The sequence below is a fragment of the Ursus arctos genome, unplaced genomic scaffold (genome assembly GCF_023065955.2).
Source record: "Ursus arctos isolate Adak ecotype North America unplaced genomic scaffold, UrsArc2.0 scaffold_30, whole genome shotgun sequence".
In the NCBI taxonomy this organism is placed as follows: domain Eukaryota; kingdom Metazoa; phylum Chordata; class Mammalia; order Carnivora; family Ursidae; genus Ursus; species Ursus arctos.
This window is the reverse complement of record NW_026622986.1, coordinates 26,746,306-26,767,714: the sequence shown is the minus strand read 5'-3', so window position 1 is coordinate 26,767,714 and position 21,409 is coordinate 26,746,306. Positions and strand designations below refer to the sequence as shown.

At 46.6% G+C, this 21,409-nt stretch overlaps 1 protein-coding gene across 17 annotated transcripts in view; it reads left to right on the top strand.

Annotated features, from left to right (window-relative positions):
• Positions 1-21,409, top strand: part of CELF2 (CUGBP Elav-like family member 2) — a 556,236-nt gene that overhangs the window by 398,718 nt on the left and 136,109 nt on the right. For all 17 annotated transcript variants that reach the window (XM_044392047.3, XM_057304588.1, XM_026478623.4 and 14 more), the window contains one exon: positions 1,181-1,377. In XM_044392047.3, coding sequence (XP_044247982.2) covers positions 1,181-1,377 — 197 coding nt within the window. The remainder of the gene's footprint in view (positions 1-1,180; positions 1,378-21,409) is intronic.

The following is a 21,409-nucleotide window of genomic DNA, read 5'->3' as shown; positions in this document are numbered from 1 at the left end:
GGATCCAAATTAAAAAAAAAAAAATGAATGCCTTCATCATCGTATTACATGATGTTGACTAGAATGGCAGAATTCTAAACGAGAGCATTCTCTCTTCCAAATGAGGGGTTTGGAAAACAGCATTAAAGAAGATTGATATGTAAAAGCTTATGGTCTCGCTTTTGTATCAGCCCCAAATATTTACTGAAGCTAGGAGAAGAAGAGGCAGACTTTCCTCTTTTCTCTCCCAAACGTGTGATTGTTTAGAACTCAAGTACAACATCTGGAAGTCAGATATACAGAGAGCAATTTATGGAGTGTGAAAGATTTGAAATATTCAGTGTCTTTTAGTGGGAACTCAACTTTCTGGGGCTGCATTTTTTTTCCGGCACAAAGCAGGCATTTCTGAGATCGCCTTTGCCTCTCTGAATTAAACCCTTTGTGCCTGGATCCCAGAAACAATGTGCTTTTTAAACGGGAGCCCCCTCCCCGCCCCGGCCCTTTTCTCCAGCGTGGGCAGCCAATGGGCTGCGCGGAGCCGCATTGCTGGAGCACTTTCCATTCTGAGCAGCAACAACGTACTAATTTGATGCACACATGGATGCCTCGCGCACTCTGCAAATTCATCACCAGCATCTTGCATTAGTCATCTGACGGACTGCCAAGTGTTTCATTTTCTTTTCATGTGACTTTATTATTACCACCTCTCTCCTTTCTTCCAAAAACCTCCAAACGGCGGGGCGGGGGGCGGGGGTTGCGGAGGGGCAGAATCCAGCAGAAATCCAGCCCTGCCCTTCTTTGCACACGAGAGCCAGTGTGGGGCTGATAGCGCTGCGGATGCGTTGGTGGCAGCCTTGCAGAGCGAGACCTGCACTTAACTTGCAGCTGCCTCCCGAGCCGGGCTTCAAGATGTCCACGCCCCGGGTGACAGGCGGCGGGGCGCTGCCCTGTGCTCGGGCGGCGATGCTGAACAGCAGCCTGCACTGAGAGCCCGCAGCCGCTGCCGCCGCCGCCGCCGAGCAACCTAATGGTGCCTGTGCTTTGTTTTAGTTCATCAAATTTCTACGACTCATTAGGCACTTTGCCCCGTGCTCCTCTTCCTCCTGCTTCCGCCTCCCCGCCCCCACCCCACCCCCATTTTTTTTCTTCCTGTCCCTCACCGTGCAGCCCTAACTCTGGCTCCCGGTTCCCTCTTTGACAGTAACGGCACAGCCAACAAGATGAACGGCGCTTTGGATCACTCAGACCAACCAGACCCAGATGCCATTAAGATGTTTGTCGGACAGATCCCCCGGTCCTGGTCGGAAAAGGAGCTGAAAGAACTTTTTGAGCCTTACGGAGCCGTCTACCAGATCAACGTCCTCCGGGACCGGAGTCAGAACCCTCCCCAGAGTAAAGGTACAGACCGCGGGGAGGGGGGGGGCACGCGCGGTGGGGGGAGGGGGGCGCGTAGTCTGGGGGCGCCCGGGGCGCGGGCCCGGCGGGGCTGCCCTGCGCCCGCGGGAGGGAGGACCACGAGGGGAGCCCGCCGAGGCCGCCGCCCCTGTGCTCCGGCCAGCGGGGCTCCTCCCCGCGCCGGCACCCGCGCCCCCGCCCGCCCTGCCGCCGGACAGGTGGACCGAGCCGGCCCGGGACGCGCGGGAGGGAGGAGCGGCGGGAGCGCGCGGCCGCGCCTCTGGCCAGGCGCGTGATTGCTCTCCCGAGGTCACTTCCTCGGCAGCGCAGGCTCGTCTCGGGTGGTGTGGATGCCTCTCTAAGGAGCCGTGTTTCTCAGCCTTGCGTTGCAGAAGCGAACTCTTTCTCCCCCTGCCTTCCCGTTATTGCCCGTGCAATTATGACTGCACTTTACTTTTCCATAGCCTGTGGGGACCCTGAAATGCCTCCCGAACAGTTAGTGCGGTACCCCTGGTGTAAGGAAGAAAGGGTATACTTTTTAAGAGGGTCATCAATTCTTGGGGTTTAGGTGGGGATCATTAAGTGAAATGTGCCTTTTCGGGCGGGAAGAAGCACCCTAGTGGCCTGAAATAGTTAGCACACCTTCAAAAATGCTTGTGGTTTACGCCCTTACCAGTGGTAAGATTCAAGTGTATAATCTGGTGGTTTTTACTGCCTCCATTTTAAGACCAGGGTGATAGGGGAGAGGGGGTTTCAGTTATTAAAATAGAGACCAGAAACCTCGTTACTGGGCAGAAGCTTCCGTGTATTGGAATCGTCCTTTGTAAGCTCTGTGCAAACTAAATTTAAAAATATCTTCTCTGCTGCTACCATTTGGTCTTTGTGGCTGTTTTAACCTTGCTTTAGTATTTTTGTTCTTTCTGTTCTTGATGTCTTGGGCTGTCTACCCAGGGCTCCCCTGCCTTTTCAGTGGATCTTGTACTTTCTTCTTCTCTGCACCTTGGACTTTGGGTCTGCCCTATTATTTTATTTCTGTTGCCTCTCAGGCGAGGTCCTGCACACTCATTGTTCAGCTGGTACATGAGTTGAACACATGAGCATTAACATACACTTTTCTCTGAGCCTCTTCCCGTCAAGGTGAAGGGAGAGGAGTAAATCACCCTTGAGACTGATGCTCTGTGACTCTGAGAAATGGTGGGCCCCCTCATGTTCTCTCTAGTTGCTGCAGTCTGATAGCACTTTGGGGAACCTTTGAAGAATTTTAAAGCCAGTACTCATTTTATAAGGTGAACAGACAGGCCTTCAGATTATGTTCCTAGGACTCCTGTTTTCTGTCTCAAGGCGTGTAATACCAAGAGTGTTCTCCAAATAGCTTAGGTGGAATTTTGTCGCCACAAACTCGGTTGTCCCACAGTTTGAAAAAAAGAAAATCACATGTCTAAAATTCAGTAGGATTTAAAACGTCACAAACTGGGGCAATGTTGAGATGTTTGTCAGTCATATTCCTAAATTATTTACCTGCATGTGTCCCAAATGGAGAAGACTAGAATTTAATACTCAGTAGTATCCTACTGAGGAAAGACGGTACACTGCACCGGACTGGAGCTGAAGAGTCACCAAATAAGGGCCATCCCTCCATCTAGAATGACACCACGGCGAACTAGGCCAGGGGCAGTAAGCGAGCGTTTGGGAGCCATAGCCGTAGTTCATCCCAGTCTAGGGAAACATACCTCCAAATTTCAGTTTATCACCATTTTTCAGGATGACCTCTGACACATGTGATCAAAGCTCATTTCTTTTGTTGCCTGATTACTTGCATTTTATTTTACACAGAGCTTGCCTTAGCCAGAAGACCCTCCTTTCGGTCAAGAAAGTGCGTGGTCTGGCTCTTCCACCGTTTTCTCTCTTTTCCCCAATGTTCCTCTGAATACCGTCGTAACCAGGCCGTGTTTGAAACTATACACTTTGTTGACCTCATTCACTCGGTCTTACAACTAACTTCGTTTAAGTAGTTTGCATAAGCCCAGAGTCTTGGAGGGGAGAGAAGGCCCGACGAGGGAATGAACTTTTTTGAGCACGTATGCTGTGCACCGGGCCCTATGTTAGGAGTCAGTTCCTTTAGTTCTTGCCGAAATCCTGAATGTAGGTGCTGTTTGTCACATTTTACAAAAGATGAGGAAATGGAGGCTCCGTAGAAGTTAAGCAACAGCCCAGGGGGCCCAGCTAGTAAGTAGTGTCTTCATGGGCTCTACCGCCATGTGCTCACCTCAGGGAGATGAGGCCACAAACCAACTTTGTTCAGCTCCATTTCAGGGTGTGGGTCAGAGGCCTTCTCCTGTCCCTAAGTGCTCCCCAAATGAAAGGAAGGAATTCTGCCGTTCACGAGTGAGGTTGATTTGGTCCCTGCCTTTGTGTTTGGTTTTCATGCTCATGGGTTTAGATCGTACATCATTCCAACTCATGTTACCATGGGATAGAAGTTACAGATGAAATCATTCAAATCTTACCTTTGGAAATATAGGTCAATTCCCATTACTGTGGACTCCAAATCTCACATCAAATATTTCTTGAAGTACGCCGGCTGTCAGCCAAAGCTTGAAAGGATTTTTGTTATACAGATATCTCTGTTGTAAGGGTATTTGTTGTGATGGGATTTGAGCTGTATAATGACATTCCCTTCAGAGGATTACAGCCCTTAGCCACGTGCATATAGAGAGCAGCAACCACAGCTTGTCTTGACCTCATACCTGTGTGTGCCATGCGGTATTTTCCCGTGCACACGTGCAGTAGGCCCCAGCACTTGCATGGGTCCTGAGTCTCTCAGCAGCGTATGGTCATCATGTTTTCCCAGGGCTGATGGCATAGGACCAGATGACAGAATTTTCTGTCTAAATGTGGTCTAAATGATGAAAGTAGGGTTTTTGGAATTGCCTTGATTCATTGCCTCACTGACATGAGTGGTTCCAAGGAAGGAGACAAAATCGGCTTATTACCTAATCTGGGTGAATTAGGTTTTTCTCTCATTTTGCACCTGATGTTCCTAAGTCTTGAGGCATAAGAGCTTTCTTCAATATTTTTAAAGCATCCTCTAAGAGAGCCTAAACCGTCTGTGCCTTCTCCCTGTTGATGTATGTGTTGACTGTAGGCAGAGTCTGCCAACTCTGGGGAACCCAGCTCAGTGAACTGCCCCATATACTGGGACTCATGAAGACGATGTTTTATTCACTGGTTATTGGTCGAGTCTATGGGTGGGGAGAAATACCACCTAGTAGTTAAGAGCATTGGTTTTGAAGCCAGACAAGCCTAAATTCAATTCCTGGCTCTGCTACTCCCTGAGTGTCCGCCTCAGGCGTGTTACCTAATCTCCTCTGAGGAAGAAGACTGTCCTCCTCGGGTTGCTGAGATGAAGTTATACGCTTTGCACAAAGCTGGAGGGTGGTGGGAGCTTGTGTGGTGATGGTTACTATTAGAGTTGCTGTTGTCATCACTGTCCCCAAGAACTTGAAATCTAATAGGGACAGTGAGGCCAGTGCACAGGTAATGATAATATTGAAGACTATGGGATAAGGATAAAAAAGAGAGGGGCCTATTTGAAATCTGGAAGTTTGGGGAGGGAATGAATACTTAGCAGCTGTGGAGACAGGAAAACATGGCATCTTTACCAAAGAGAAAAATCGGATTTCAATAGGTAAAGACAGTGTTGAACATTACAAGTGGATGGACAGGTCCGATTTCAAGCGCAGAGGTGAGAAAGTGCAGGGCAGGTTCTGGGAATTATAAATCCTGCCAGAATTCAAAGGAAATGTGAAGTGCATGAAATGAAATGGCAGAGGGGAAGGGCATGACATCTGGAAATAGGGGCTGGAGCCCGTTCTTAGAAGATCTTCATTCTCAGGCTAGAGTATTAGAATTTGATTGGCAAGACAGTTGAGGGTCTGTGAAGGCTCTGGCAGCAGGGAACAGAGACTGGGAGACTGGTGAGGTGGGTTGGCTGAAGCACATGGGGCCTGAACAGAGATGCCAGTGACCATGGCTGTGGAGAAGGCGTGTCCTGAGTGACACAGACATGGTGGTGGTGGAAAGAAGGAGGGCTTGATAACTCAGCTGAGGCGGGGATGAGCAGAAGGACTTGGCTTTAACTAGAGGGCATCAGAAAGCAGTCCGCAGCGGAGGGAATGGGAAGGAGAGGAATATTAAGTTCAGTTTTGATCCCGTTGAGTCTAAGGTGCCACAGAAACATCAAGAAGGATGTGGGCCAAGGAAAGCCACTGGCTTTGGTGGTCGCAGGGTGTGAGAGGGTTCCAGAAGGTGGAGGCCACGGATTGTGTAGGTTTACATGCGGGACTGTGAGTAGACACTGCCCCTTCTAGTAGGCTGGCCATTTTATTTTAAGAAAATAATAGGGGGCGCCTGGGTGGCACAGTCCTTAAGCGTCTGCCTTCGGCTCAGGAAGTGATCCCAGCGTTCTGGATCGAGCCCCACATCAGGCTCCTCCGCTGGGAGCCTGCTTCTTCCTCTCCCACTCCCCCTGCTTGTGTTCCCTCTCTCGCTGGCTGTCTCTCTCTGTCAAATAAATAAATAAAATAAAATCTTTAAAAAAAAAAGAAAATAATAAAAAGGTGAAGCAAAAGGATAGGGTATACTGAAAGCACAAGGAAGACAGGAATCAGGGTGTTTGAGGAGACAAAAAGAGTGGCTGAAGAGCACATGGAAAAGGGTAGAAGGGGACCTCATTTGAAACAGCAGAGCAGTCAGAAGGAAGTAGCAACCAGCACATTTCAGTCTCATGGAGGGAAGTAGACAATACAGATGCCCTCGTCTTCTCAGTAGACAGCTCATTCCAGAGGAGGCGGGTGGAACAGAAGACGTAAGGAGAGGGGAAAAAATTTAAAATGACTGCTTTGGAAAACGCAACACAAAAGAAGAGCAGGATTACTGAAGAGCAGGGAGGCCCCGTGACACTGGGAGGGTGAGGGTTGGGAGTAGGGCCCTGGGGCTTGTGGTTCTGTGAGCGAGCCCAGACCTGGGATCACCTTCTGCCGGAGAGGACCTACCCAGGTGAGGAGGAGGCCAGGAAGGGTATTGAGTGTGTGAGAATGTTCTCTGAGACCTCAGGTAGGGAAGCTGATAAAGGCACAGGGGTGGCTCTGCTCTGGGGTTGGTGACCGTGCGCGAGGCCCAGGACAGGAGGTGGCGGGTGCAGCAGTGTGTTCCTTGAGCCCCAACCCAGAGCCTCTCCGTGTTGGCAAGTTGTGTGCCTCGGATCGTGGCTCTGTCAGGAGCGCTGGTTACATTGTGCTAAGCTCAAATCTTACATAATATTACTGAGTGGTGTTAGGTTAAATGTTATTCTGATTTTATAGGAAGGAAAGCTGAGGGGTTTGTGCTCAGTAACTAGAATGAAATCATTTAACATTTGAAATTGGAGGATGGAACCAGGCCCTCGGTCCTGACCTAATGCCTCCTTGATTACCCTTCCCCCTCTTCCCTCCCTCTCTCTCTCTGTCTCTCTTTCTCTGTAACTTCTTACCCAAAAGAGAGCTAGAAACAGGAAGGCTTGTGTCAACTATCACGACGTGCCACAGGCCTGAAGAACAAAACTTCCTTTTTTCTTGAAATGTGCTCAGAGGTCACGGCAGAAGGGCTGTGCAGCTGCAGCTCTTGCTGTGCCTAGAGCCCAGACTGTTCTGGGTGGAACCAAAATTAAATTCACGGCTCCTCTGGGAAGAGTTATTAAGTTTCAAAAGAGCAATTCTGTAGTGGTCGTGGCGCTTGGTGGCATTTCGTCTTCTTGACGGTCAGGCTGCAGTTAGGCTGGCCGGACAGCCGCTGGCCTCGGCTGACTCGGCCCCGGTCCCCCGCCGCGCTGCTCTTCCGCCACGACAGACCGGGAGCTGTCCCTTCCCTTCCAGATGCCCCTGCTTCAGGCTGCAGGGATTCCTTAATAGCGGCGCAGTTCGGCCTTCTCTCCCAGAGAAGGGTGAAAGGCGCCAAAACCTAATTGTATTCAGTTCAGAATGTGACAGGAGGACAGCTCCCCACCCCCCACCCCCACCCGGTCCAGAAGATTCTCCTGTGTTAGGGCCGTATGACAGCAAGCTCCAAAACCTGGAAGAGACTTAGAAGTAGTCAGAGAATGCTCTCCGTTTCCCTTACCCGTACAGTCACAGTGTTACAAGCTGCTGTGGTTTGCATCTGCAGTGAGAGGACAACTGGGCAGGCTGCTGGTACAGTCTGAAGGGAGGGGACGTCTTCTTGGACGTTCATCTTTAAAATGGGAAAGGCTTGCCGAGAACACCTTTGACCTTTTTATTGAAGGAATCCCATTGGAGGAGTGGGGTGGGAGCATTTTCCTGTTTCATGCCGCTCCTTTCTCCCTCAAAGAACTCTTGTCAGAAACTTTCCCTTACGTACCAGAAATGGGCTTGGAACCAGTTTATTTAAGCGATGTCATCTCAAAACCCGTAACTGAGAAAGAATTCAAAAATGCAAGAAGATGAACCAATTTTACATTTCAGTGCACACAAGTAGGGGTAGGATTTCTGCCCTAAATCTCTTGGAAACTAGGGTTGCTGCCCTAGATTTTCTGGGACAGCCCCAGTTTTGGTAGTGCTGTCTCAATGGCCCACAGGAAGGATCTTTCATCCTGAATTAATTTTACGTTAACAGAAATCACTGTGTAACTTCCTGTGACATCTTTTCATTGTTGGCTGACTGAGGTCCTACAGGATAAATGTAAAATGTAGTCAGAATTTTTATATTCATGCACGCAGGGATCCTTATCACATGCCGGCGGAGGGGGGTTGTTCAGTAGTTTTATCATATGGCTCTGTGAGAGATTTAACAATTCATTTTTTAATGGACTTTTACATTATTTTGACTTAAACAGACTACACCCACAGCACTGATGGAGATAAATTAAGATAAATGTTAAATTAGCTTCCTTTGAGTTACAGTGAGAAGAAATCCCTTTAAATACCACCCCACCCCCAACCCCACCCCCTGATGCTGACACTGGACAGTGCCTGTCTAGCCCAGCTCTGAATTTCTGTCACTTCTATCAAAGGGCAGCTTCTTCCCTGGCAGATAATATCTGTCCTGGGCATATTTTGATCCTTACATCTCTGGAGAGAAAAAGAAGAAGAAAAGGAGGGAGCTACAGAGGACACACAGAGAGCCAATATCAAAGAAGAAAAGAACCCACTTAAGGCTGTTTCTAACCATTTTGTTTTCTTCTCTGTCTGGGACATCAGCTGGTCCCCAGCCATCTTGTCACTGGTGGGTTTGCCTTTCTGGAACCAACATAGTGAAAGAAAAAAGAAAACAGGCTTTAGAGGAGAGGGGAATGGATTTTTTGGTAGAAATTTACATGAAAAGTAAGCCCAGGGCTCCATGGCTTATGTCTGTTGGAATCCCTCCAACACATGTTACAGGTTGACTAAAACAGCTATATCTGGATGATCTCACAATTTGCATTTCCCATTGAGTGCATTTGTAGCTTGCCTGCCTAGAGGTCTTATTTGCCTTCTTATTTGCCCCCAATGAGATTCCTCCACTTTAGACATCCTCTCCCATCAGTTACACAAGTGAACCACTCTGGCTGACCATACTGTGGGTCATTATGAAACCATCTTTGGAAATGAGAAGTCCAGGTTCCCAGCCAGAAAAAGAGTACTTTCTTAGGGTGGTGCTGCCAGTTGCTCTGAAACACATATGCAGGGCTTGAGATTTGGCATAGCATGACCTCCCCTCCCTTCCTGACTTCTCCAAAGACCCCAGGTGATCAAGCAATCAGGTTGAAAGATTTGCTTTCTTCCTCCTTCAGGCTTTGCTTCTGATTAGAATTTGTCATTAACCTTAGTTAAGTTAGATTTTAGAAGTGTTTCGAATGCTGGCATTAAAAGTATAAATAAAGTCATTACATACCTCGTGGAAAAGTGTATTGTCTTTAATCATGCCAGCCCTGGTGAAATGCACAGTGCTGTTAGTACAGCTACAACCCTTTTTCCTGCATTCGTAGATTCTTGAAAGACTGAATCTTCTTCTTGGACATATGGCCCCAGATGCTAACAGGATTTAGGCATGAGGTCTTGGGTTCTTTGTTCCTTGTCCAAACTTCACTGATCCTGAGTTCATCCATTCATATGCTTTCTTTTGTAATATTGACTAGCCCAGACCTCTGACGAGTCCCAGTCTCCCTCCAGACATAAGTGTGGCAGGGTGTGCCACTGTGAATAAATGCACAACAGTCAAATGACCTTGAAGACCACTGGAAACTAAAAAGGGGTGAAAAAAGAATTGGCCAAATGGGGGGAAAGTAGAAGGTAGGCTAAAATAATAGGATTTAGCAACAGATTGATAGGGGTTTTCATGTTCTGGGAACAGAAATGACGGATGATAGTCTCCTGGCTCTCAGGACACTTGGGCAAGAGAATGGGAAATGTTCTGACCCCTGCTGTGAAATTCAGTGGAAAATCAGGCATTAGGTACCTCGGTGATACATGAGGTATCACACTAGAGAAGTTTGCAGTGAACTAGGCCAATTATATGTATCAAAGATTTAGGGCCTTCCAGTGTGCGAGGGTATTTTCCAATCTACTTTGGTGAGCACATGTGATGGGGAGGGGGGGACACACAATAAAGGCCCCCATGGCAGGATGAATTATGGGGCACATGGATTTCTCGAGGCCCGTGGACAGACACATAGGTAGGACCCCAGAAGCAGCTTTTGCTGCAGATGGAAAAGAGAGCTAGTTAGCTAAACAGGGCCAGGTTACAATGGTGAAAACTAATGGGTCTGGGAGAACGGGGACGGCAATTGAGACACCATAGGAACAGGTATTAGGATCAATATTTTTTCACTCTCTATGTAAATTACTGAGAAAGATGCCCCTAATCCAGTCTCCACGTTCTGGCATTAATTCAAATAGGAGAAACCCGGTCAGAGAAATATGCTTTGGACAGTGATCAGTTTGAAGAATAAAGAGATGTAATTTCTCTATTTCCATTAGGGGATCATAAATTGGAATCAGAGTTGAATTAAAGGATTGAAAGGGAGTAGCCACTCATCACACTCCTTGATTGACCCAGAAGCTGATCATTACAAAGTATTTTGGGGTACGGTAGGCCATAAGTTAAGTCTATGGAGGATGAGTCCTGCAACCGAACACATATGGGGCTCAACACCTGTCTCTCCATCATGATCCTTAGCGTCGTCTGCAGCGTTCGGAGTCTCTTGTCAGCTAGGCCCTGTTCTTTTCTTTTCTTTTTTTTTTTTCCCTTCTTTTCAGTTTTGGGTGAAAAAGAAATTGCTTCTTAAATTCCTATAGTTTAAGGGGAGCTGCATCATAGACACTAGAGGAACACCGTCATAGCGAGGTTGGGGGGCACGAGAAACAATGCCTCTGACAAGTTCATGGGCAAAACAGCCCTCCAATGCTAAACGTTACGAACGAAGATAGCAGACACTGAGTGATAAAGCACAGGTAATCCACCACCTTGCACAAAGAGCTTTCTTGCTCCTCTCCAGGCCACTGTGCCCGATATCAGGAAATGGTATTAAAGATGCATCAAGGAGATGGAGGCCTTCCAGAGGAAAGCAGCATGAATCACAGAGGTCTAGGAAGGTGAGCCCATATGGAAAGGTCCAGGAGGTTAACTTAAAAGGCCTGAGAGCATTGAGTCACAAGAATGAAAAGGGAGGAAGGCTGTAGCAAAACATAAAACGAGAGGGATTGTGCTCTCAAAAAAGAGAGAGAGAAAGGGAGAATATGATTGAAGTTTTGAAGACACTGAAGTGCAGAGTGAGGCTATATATAGATAAGCTCTTTCAATTAATGCTAAACCCCTGGATTCTGCTGCTCAGACTTAAAATGTTGGCACAGCAGCAAAGTGTAGAGTTTGAGCTAAACTTTGACACAGAAGAGGTGGTGAACTTAGAACATGATGAAAGTTACAGAGATGGCGAGTCCGCTAGCTCACAGCCCCCAGGAGCGGACCTCTGGCCGGGGCTGTCATGAGGCCTCATGCCTGGCTCTTTTGTAGCAGGGATTTGGAGCCTTGAAAGCCCTGGATCCCATTTCATGTAGCCTAGAAAAGATGAAAGATGTGGCCCAGAAAGCTAACACAGTGTTTACCAAAGCACCGTCACGTGGCAGTAGACGTGTATCGGTGCCTCCTGTGTGCTGCAAGGCCTGGTGCCTCGTGCTGGGAACAGAAGGATGAACAGGCCACGTTCTTTGCCCCAGAAGGAGAGAAGGAATTGAACAGTATGAAAGACAGGATGGCCCTAAGTTCTTTGGAAATGGAGAGTCAGCTTTGGGTGACGCGGTCTCCATTTTGTGCGGGGGACCATTGTCTCTTTTGGAATGTACACTCAAGTGGCCCCATGTGCAGAAATCCTGTTTGTATAAGAAAGGTGAAGTGAGAGAGGGGAAGAAGGAGTCCGATGTTTCTCTTTTCAGCAACGTATCCCACATGTCCTCTTTCCCCTTTTGCTTCATCTTTAATTTTCCCACTTCTTTCTCCTCCCTGTAGGGAGTTGAGGACAGGAAGAGGCTACCATTTTCACTAAATGAACCTTCTGGAGGGTTCTCCGTGAAATGCAGAGTGGTTTGCCGCCCTCCTGTAGAATAGCGCAGACGTGGATGGTATGTCCGCTGGCCCTCAGTACCCTCTTTCCGTGTAACATCTTCGGGACAGGGTCCTGTGGAAGGATGCCTGGCCCCTGCCTGATGGGTCGTGACGAATAGTCTCGTTCTTGATGGGAGGTGTGTGGGTACTTGTGTTTGTACACTGACACAGCACACATACATGTGTTTTAAACGTTGTGACACAAAGTTCATTTCTTCCAACACCATTTCTTCAGATGGATGCGTTACTGCCTCCTCCGTAGACCACTGAGGAATAAGTTATTCATAGAATACTGAATGCAGGGCCTGGCATATGGTGGGAAGTGGATAAAGGACAGGAAGTAGCCTGGAGTAGCTAGAGCACGAGAAGACAGGGACGGAAAAGCAGTCATGGCATCCCAGACTTTGTAAACTGTGTGTATTAGGAAGGGTTTGCAAAATTTTTTGCGCACAGAAACCTTCTAATGCTTCTTTCTTGACTAGTTTGCTAGAAAATACTGTACGTGATCTAAATAGATATTTTACAGGGAAAGAAAAGAACATGGTAGGAGGGGGCGGTGGCAGGGGTCGTCAGTAAAAACCAGTGATCTCTGGGGACAGTCTAAATGTTGGCAAAACAAATATTTGAAACTCTGTAGAGGGCCTCCTATAGGTTCCAAACCCAAGCAATTATTCAGAATTCTTGATCCTCATGTCCTGGCTTCGAGGACAACAGGCTCTTTCAGAGTAATTGTGTCTGATTATCTTGCTTTGGCCCAAATTTCCATGGACTCTGGATAATAACTGTAGGCCTTACGTCATATTGCTCGGCACGTTGGACTGTGTTTAATATTGAGACACGTTGTAGTAATTGACACCAGCATAGCACAGAGTTAATGCAACCCAGTAAAGCGGTAAAGTTCCTATTTTTCACTTTGTGGGCTGCTTCTTAAAGATTCTCCTTCAAGTCAGGTTAGTTGGTGTTTGTATAGCGGGGTGTTTCATTTTTGGTTTTGTGTGTGTGTGTGTGTGTGTGTGTACGTGTGAATATTTTGTAAAGAATTTTCGGTTATTCAAAAGAGGATGTGAACCAAACTGTTTGGATATGTTAAAAAAAAAAATCAGTGGAAAGCATTGCCTAATTTATATACCCCTGCCATGCAGGAAACATACCTCTCCTTTGCACCTCCCACTTCCTTTAGGCTGGGGGAAAACAGATCAACTTGGTTTCACTCTCTAGATTAAATCAAAAATGTCAACGGCAGAACAGCAAGTGGGGTTCTCATTTCTTAAGTCCTCTGTCAGATGTTCATGAGTTGTCCAGGCGGATAGGACATTTTGAGATAAAGGACCACTGCTTCTGCCCTTTCTCTGTAAGACTGGACGATAACTTGCTCATTTGGGGCAAGAATGCTCATTATTAGCCAGGAAAGGTTGGAGAGGGCCCTTCCTCTGCCTGCCCTGCCCCACGTGTTCTCCCTGGGACAAGGGTGGAAGCTGGAGAGAGGGTTGGGGGCAGGTGCAATCTCCGTCAGACCCTGGGTGAGGTCGCGATGTCCCGGTGGTGGTCTTAGAGGATAGCCACCTGGTGGCTCAGGAAGCCAAAACCTGGTTTGGGAAAACACTGCTCAGCAGGTTGAGTGAGAGGACCTCGGTGGAGGGTTCCAAGGTATTCTCTAAGGGGCGAGATGGATCAGTGAACACAGAGTCGTCCTCTCAGAGCTGCTGCCCTCCTACCTGTCGCCTCCCGCTGGCCCACGTCCGCACCCCCGAGCGAGCAACCTGGCTCAGGCGGAACCAGGAAACGCGATTTCCAGGCGCAGGCCTCTCTGCTCTCTGCCAAGCACGCTGCTGAGTGTGGTGCTCTCTTTGTGAAGTGGACATCTGTCTAATGGGAACTGGATTGTGACCACCGGTTCATTTTACGCGGGGGCCCCGTACAGCTGCCAGATGGTGGCGGGGCTTAGCTGTTTTGCAAGTCCAATACGGGTCGTGTGCCACCCCCGGGGGGTGGAAAACCGAGGGGGTCCCGCCACCACGCCCGCGTCCCCACAGAGGCAGTCCCTCCCAGAGCCCAGGCTTTGCTCTGATCTCTCAGAAGGAAGACTTAAGAAAAAGGTAATGAATAAATTAAAGCCACATTTTTTAAAAATCAGGTCTTTGGGGTTTTCCTCACTACCTAATTGTTCACTAATCTGTACTTAGGAGAACAGTTTCTAAGTGGGACATGTCGGGCTTTTACTCTACAGATTAAACTCCAAGGCAAATAAAACTGACAGCTTAAGAGGCCACCGGAAGAGGCTCGTCCAATGGCAGAGTGTGATTGCTGAACCTAGACTGATGAGCCCTTTGGAGGGCCTGCCTCCTGCCTGCAGGATGCCAGGCCCAGAACACTCAGACGATAAGAGAAAGGCCTGCCTCTCCGTGGCTCACTCTTTGCCTGCATTAGCTGAAGCGCTGTGTGAGGATTTGTAAAAGCCATTGGTCGGGCTGCCCTAGCAACACGGAATGCTGTGTTGACACAATATTCCGTTCCGTGTTCGCGCTGCAAACGCTTTATTTTTAGAACACTTCAAAGTGAGGAAACCGTTAAGCCCTATCGCATCCTCTCCTGCCCCCCACCAGCCACTTCCCCCCACTGCCCCAGGCAGATCACACCCCCCTTTAATAAAAGAGGAACCTGAGACAAAGATTAAGTGGTATTTTGAGCAAGGCTGATAATGCCAGGGAAAATTGCTGATCTGGTCTTAAAATCGAACACATCCTTCGGAGTAGTTTTTATAATGCTCCTGCTTCTTTTACCTACACCATGTGGGTTCCATATGACCTCACATCTAAGCCTTAGTATTGTATGTGGAGTTCAAAAGACAATTTAGCCTCCCATTTACTTCCCCTGGCATTCATTCAAATAAAAATAGGCACATAATACCGCACCGTAAAAATCAAAGCCCCAGGCTCACTTTGAAAATCTTGGAGAACTTATAATACTTATTTTCATAAGTATCTTTCATGCAACTAGCATAAATTTCCTTGTTAGAAGTTCTGTGTCTTTTTTAATCTCTGAAACCTCTGTGCCCAGCTTAGTGCCTGGCATGAAATGGGCGCTCGGAATTAGCTGCAGATTGAATGGATGAGGGGAAAACTCCATCTCTCTGATCCAACACCGACTTGCCTGCTTTTACAGAGTTCCTGCTGAGAAGCAGAGAGCGGCTTTCAATCATTCTTACAACGTGTGTTCAGAGCCTTCTGTGCCAGGCAGCGTGCCGCGCAGTGTCCTGGGGAATGCAGAGACGGGCGTGTGGCCCGCAGCCACAGGGAGCTCGGTCTGATGGGGGGGGATGGTGGGGTGCCCGGGGGTGCGCTGCTCTGAAACAAACGTTTCACTCTGGGCCCGGGGATGACTGCCCACACGTCACCTCTGTCAGCACCCCCAAATATACAGGGCTGAGCTGTGCCTCACAGGAGGCTGTATTCATTAGCCTACTTACGGCCGTCGGCAAGGTGGTGTCAGAAGGACAAAAAAACAAGCCAGTGAAAGAGCTTCCTAAATCGTAAAACTCTGTACAGAGGTGAGGCGCGGTGTCTCGGTGTGTGCTTTTCCTGTGCAGGTTTGTCTCCATGCCGTGGTTAGCTTGTGCTCACCCTTTCCTACCAAATAAAGTGTCAGCTTCCAATCAGACGCTGTTGGAATTGGCTGGTGGTAGAACCAGAAAGAACATGTGGGCCCTGGTGGTCAGGTGCCAGTTTCTGACCCACCGCGCCAGGCTCCTTGTCTTGTGACCAAGAGCATGTTACTTGACACCCCCGAGCCTTGGTTTGCTCATCTGCAGACTGGCTCTGATGGTTCCGCGGGTTCGCGGAGATCATACGTAGAGCCCTCAGCACAGCGGCACGTTGTTACTCGCCGTCCGCTCTAGGAGAGAACACTGAAGGTCAGAGAGGTTAGGTGAGCCGTTGCAGTCTTCCTCGGCCACGACACGTCTGCATGCAGCCTGCAGTCAGATGGATCCGTTCTCTCCGTAGTGTGAACTGAACATCGAGTCCCCGCCCTGCGCCAGGTCCCATACTGAGGGTTACAGTATCACAGTGTTACGGGATCTTGTGATCCACAGATGCCCACAACAGTCCCAGGAGGCAGATACTATGTATTGAGCCCATGTTACAGCTGAAAAAACAGAGACTGGGCAAACAAACACATCTGAGTGCAGTGGCACGTGGGGAATTCAGACCTAAGTGGTTTGTCCTGAGAATCCATGCTCGGGGGTTCCCTACAGCATGCTGGGGGTGTCTCTCTTCTTGGTGTTTATTATCATACTGAAATCATCCGTTTCACTTCAAAAGGCACGCTCCTCTGGCATCTCTGGTGCCTGCCACTTGGCACAGCGGGTAACCAACAGGTGCTTAATAATGTTTGTTGAACGACATTGAAGTCTTCCCTGAACACTCCTTGGATTTCGGCTTCTGTGCCTTGTGTCCCATCCGTTTCCTCTACCTAGGGGTGTTATTTCTTCTTCCTGATTCCGATTGTTTCTATGCTGGCCTTTCAAAGGCTAGCGCAAATGCCATTTCATCCATAAAAGCTCCTTCTGGGCACCCCATTGGAGTCACGTCCTCTCCACTGAAATCCCTGTGGCACCGTGGCTCCCTCTCCCCACGCACAGTGCTTTCGGTGGCATGCTGCAGTTGTGTGGGCACTGGTCTTACTGCACTGGAGGCCTCTGGCAGCAGTCGGGGGCTGTTTTAGTCCATTGATACACCCTATAGGACCTCCTCGTTCTATAGAACTTGTTTACTCCGGGGCGGTTGAGCTGTCCTAGGCATCGGTTGCGTGAGTGATTGCAGAACATTCAAGAGAAAGGGACACTTTTTTCCCACCAGCTTAGTCCACCTGTTTTTTCCTCCTTTTTCTTTTCATGGCATGTTGAAATAGAGTGCCCGGTCGCATTCCTGCTTTTGAATCAGCTGGTGGGCACTCTATGGAGCATGAAAAAATATTGTTTCAACTGAAGCAACGGAAGTAAGAGAATCATTTTAGGGTGTCACTGTAGTGTGAAAAGCTTTGACATTTAAAATAAAACAAGGAAGGAAAAAAGCAGTTGAGTCTGTAACTAGAGTCTCCTGCCGGGACAGGCTCCGCGCCCTCTGAGCAGCACGCTTACCTGAAACCCCGCCAGACTTACAGATGTTTCCTTTGGCTTCCACGCGAAGAGCCACATTGCAGTTCTCAGGAACAATTCCATTCTGGCAGGGACTGATGTAACAGGGAGTGGGGCAGCAAGCAGAGAAATGACTTCATAGGCCTTACCCCTTTCTAGTTGCTTAGATCCCGGGACACATGGTGTATTCCCTTCGCGTCTTCATACAACACTTGATTCACTTAGCGCCAACACATACGGCTTTTTATGAGGCGGCGAGAGCTCCACTTTGCTGAGTGCATTTTTGGAACTCTACGAGATGAGGACCTGGTGGGTTTTACCTCTGGATGTGAGCCTAGAAATTCCCTGAAGGTCACACGTAGGTGAATGGAACTCTTCCAAAGCGGGGTTTTTCTGCCCTCTGGGACTCAGATTACAACACAGAAGAAAATGTATCCACCCAAGAGGGATGAGGGAGGGGTGTGAAGTTGGAGGAAAGGCTGGAGCATCCCAAGGCCGTGCCCCTTGCCTCTGATTTCTAGACTTCTCTGAGGTTTCACACTGCCCCTTGGAACGAGATGTCCCACCAGCACGCACCATGCCCACAGCTTCAGTGTGCCTGTCTTCTGCTTGTCCCCGTCGCTGTTGATGGTGCCACCTCCCTTGCTGTCAGCCAAGCTCCAGATCTTTGGAACTTGAGTCTGTTGTATTCTTCCAGCCATTTTTTCCATTCCTCCCCTCACTGCTGTTCATACGGCCTTGTTAGAGTATCGTGTGTAGCCCAGCAGCCTTCTTGTGGGGTAATAAATAGAAAACACAATGGATACTACTACAAGTGTAAAGTTTGGTTAAGTTTTACTGTGGGTATACCTCTGAAGCTGTCACCACAAGGAAAGTAACCTGTTCATCACCCTTAACAACTTCCTCTTTTTCTGTTGCCATCCCTTCCTTACCCCACCCCCGGCCCAGGCAGCCAATGATGCTTTCGGTTGCTGTAAGTTTCTACTTCTTGGAATTCGTGTAACTACAGTCATAAGGATTGCCTTTTTCTGGCCTGATGTCTTTCACTCAGCATAAGTATTTCAAGACTCGGTATCACTACTTCATGTCTATCAGTCCTTTGTTTTAATGGCCGAATAACATTTTGTTGAATGGATATACCACCGTTTCTTCAGTTCTCCTGTGCGTGGATGCCTTTGGGTGGTTTCCAGTTTTTACCATTCACTTAACAAATAAGGCTGCTGCGAGCATTCACGTACAAATGTGTGTGTGCTTCGGTTTCTCGTGGAAACATCTAGGAGGCGAATGACTCAATCATATGGCAGGTGTATATTTAACTTTGTCAGAAACAACCAAACTGTCTTCTCAAATGATGGTACTCTTTTACATTCTCACCAGCAGCGTGGGAGTCTCCGTCCCTTCATGTCCTCGCCAACACTTGGTATAATCAGTGTTTCTATTTAATCCTTGTAATAGATGTTTATTGGTATATGTCATTGTGGTTTTAATTTTCATATGACTAAAGACATTGATCATCTCTTCATGTGCTTATTTCACACTCCTATTTCTTCCTGGTGAAGTGTCTGTTCAGATATTTTGCCAGTTTGTTGATGGGGTTTCCTTACTGTTGAATTTTGAGAATTTCTGACCTCCTCTGTACTACAAGGCCTTCACCAGACCCGTGTTTTGCAAACACTTGCTGTCAGTCTGTCTTGTCTTTGCTATCTCTTAACAGTTTTGATGAAGTCTTATTAATGTGTTCTTTTACGGATGATGTTTTTGGTTTTGTATCAAAGAAAACCTAACTCAGTCACATACACACACGTAAAAGGCAATTTCACTTCCTGTCCAATATAGGTGTCTTCTTTTTTTTTTCTTACCTGCTTGCACTGGCTAAACACCCCAGGACAGAGTTGAATACAAGTGGTAAGAATGGACATCATTATCATGTTTTTATTCCTAGAAGAAAGTCATTCTTTTACCATTCAGTGTGGTATAAGCTGAGGTTTTTCATAGATGCCCTTTATCAAGTTGAGGACATTTCCTTCTGTTTCCTGTTTCACTGAGAACCATCATCAGGAATGGATGTTGGATTTTGTCAGTTGCTTTTTCTGCATCTGTTGAGATGATCCCATGGCTTTCTTTTTTAGTTCATAAATTTCGTGAATCACACAGATTGATTTTGATGTTGAAGTAGCCTTGCAAACAAAACCGGGCGCCTGGGTGGCTCGGTCAGTTAAGCGTCTGCCCTCGGCTCAGGTCATGATCCCAGGGTCCTGGGATCGAGCCCTGACTTGGGCTCCCTGCTCAGCGGGGAGCCTGCTTCTCCCTCTCTGCTGCTCCCCCTGCTTGTGCTCTCTCTCTCTTTCTCTGTCAAATAAATAAACAAATAAATAAAATTAAAAAATAAAGTAGCCTTGCATTGCTGGGACATAAACCCCACTTTATCATGATGTGCAGCCCTTATCAGATTCTGTTTGCTCAAATTTTACTCAGAGTTTTTGCATCTGTGTTCAAGAGGAATATTGTTAAGTGGTTTTCTTCTCATTTCTTTACCTGATTTTGGTTTGATGTGATCTTGGAGTTATGAGTAGCTTGGGAAGTATTCCTTCCTTTTCAGTTTCCTGAAAAAGTGGGTGTTGAGTTGTATTATTATTTTCTTAAATGTTTGGAAGAGTTCATGCAGAGGTCGTCTGGGGTTCAAGTTTTGTTTTGGGTTTTGGTTTTTTTGGGTTTTTTTTTTTTTTTGAGAAAGTTTTTAAGCACAGATTGAATTTTTTAAGTATATATAGACATAAATGTACTTAACGTATGTGTATATGTACCTGTATATACCTACAAGTCTGTTCGGGTTGTATGTTTCTTGTTGAGTTTCTCTCCTTCAGAGAATATATCTGTTTCATCTAAATTGTTAAATTTTTCGGCATAAAGCTGCATATAATGTTCTTTTATCCCTCTAATATCTGTAAAATCTTTAGTGATGTCACCTCTCTCATTCTTGATATTGATAAATTATGCTTTCTTTCTTTTTTTCCTTCATCTGGCTGAAAGTGTCTCAATTTTATTTGCTCGAAGAGCTAGCCTTTGATTTTCTTAATTTTTCTTTCACTCTATTTTATTGATTTCCATTTAGCCTTTTAGTCTTTGTTTGCTTTGGGTTTAATTTGCTCTCATTTTTCTGATTGTGTAAGATGGACCTGAGGTCATTGATTGGAAACCTTTCTCCTTTCTTGATGACCACTTTTAATACTTCCCCCTTAAGTACGGCTTTACCTTCATCCCACAAATTGTGATGTGTTGTGGTTTCATTTTCATCCAGTTCTAAATTTACTTTCTAATTCCCTTTTTGATTTCTTCTTTGACCTATGGTCATTCAAAGTAATGTCATTTAGTTTTTAAACATTTGAAGATTTTTCAGAGATTGTTCTATTATTGATTTCTAATTCTGTTTCATTGTGGTCAAGGAACATGACATACCTTGAATGGCTTGAAGACTGGAATTTGTTCAGAATTATTGGATGCCCCATAATATGGCCTGTCTTGGTAAATGTTCCAAGTGTGATTGGAAAATTGATATCATGCTGTTATCAAACTGAATATTCTACAGATGTTGGCTTGGTTGATAGTGTTGTACAAATCTGTATCCTTACTGATTTTCTATATCCTCACTCTGTCAATTCTTGAAAAACTATCAAAATCTCCAAGTGTTATTGTGGATTTTTCTGTTGATCCTTTCAGTTCTATCATTTTTTTGCTTTATGTATTTGGAAGTTCTCTTATTCAGTGCATAAATGTTTAGAATTTTTATGTCCTCTTGATGAATTGACCCCTTTATTATTTTGAAATAATCTTTTTTCTGGTATTATCCTTTGCTTTGAAATCTACTTTGATTGGTATCAATATAGCCACTCAGGTTTTCTTTTAACAAGTGTTGCGGTGGTCTGTCTTTCTTCATTCTTTCACTTGCAACCTATTTGCATCTTTATATTCAAAGAGAATTTCTTGCGGATAGCCAACAGTTGGGTCTTCTTTTTAAAACTTTGTAATGAGTTCTACCTTTCAATCGAAGTATTTACTTCAAGAACATTTAATGTGATTGTTGATAAAGTTGGGTATAGGTCTTCCATTTCATGGTTTGCTTTTTATTCCTCCTATCTGTTCTCTATTCTCTTTTTCTGCCTCTTAAGGTTATTTTATTCCATTTTATCTTCTTTATTAGCTATAAAACTCTTTGCTTTGTAGTTTTAGGAGTTGCCTTAGGGTTTACAATATAGATCTGTGCCTTACTGA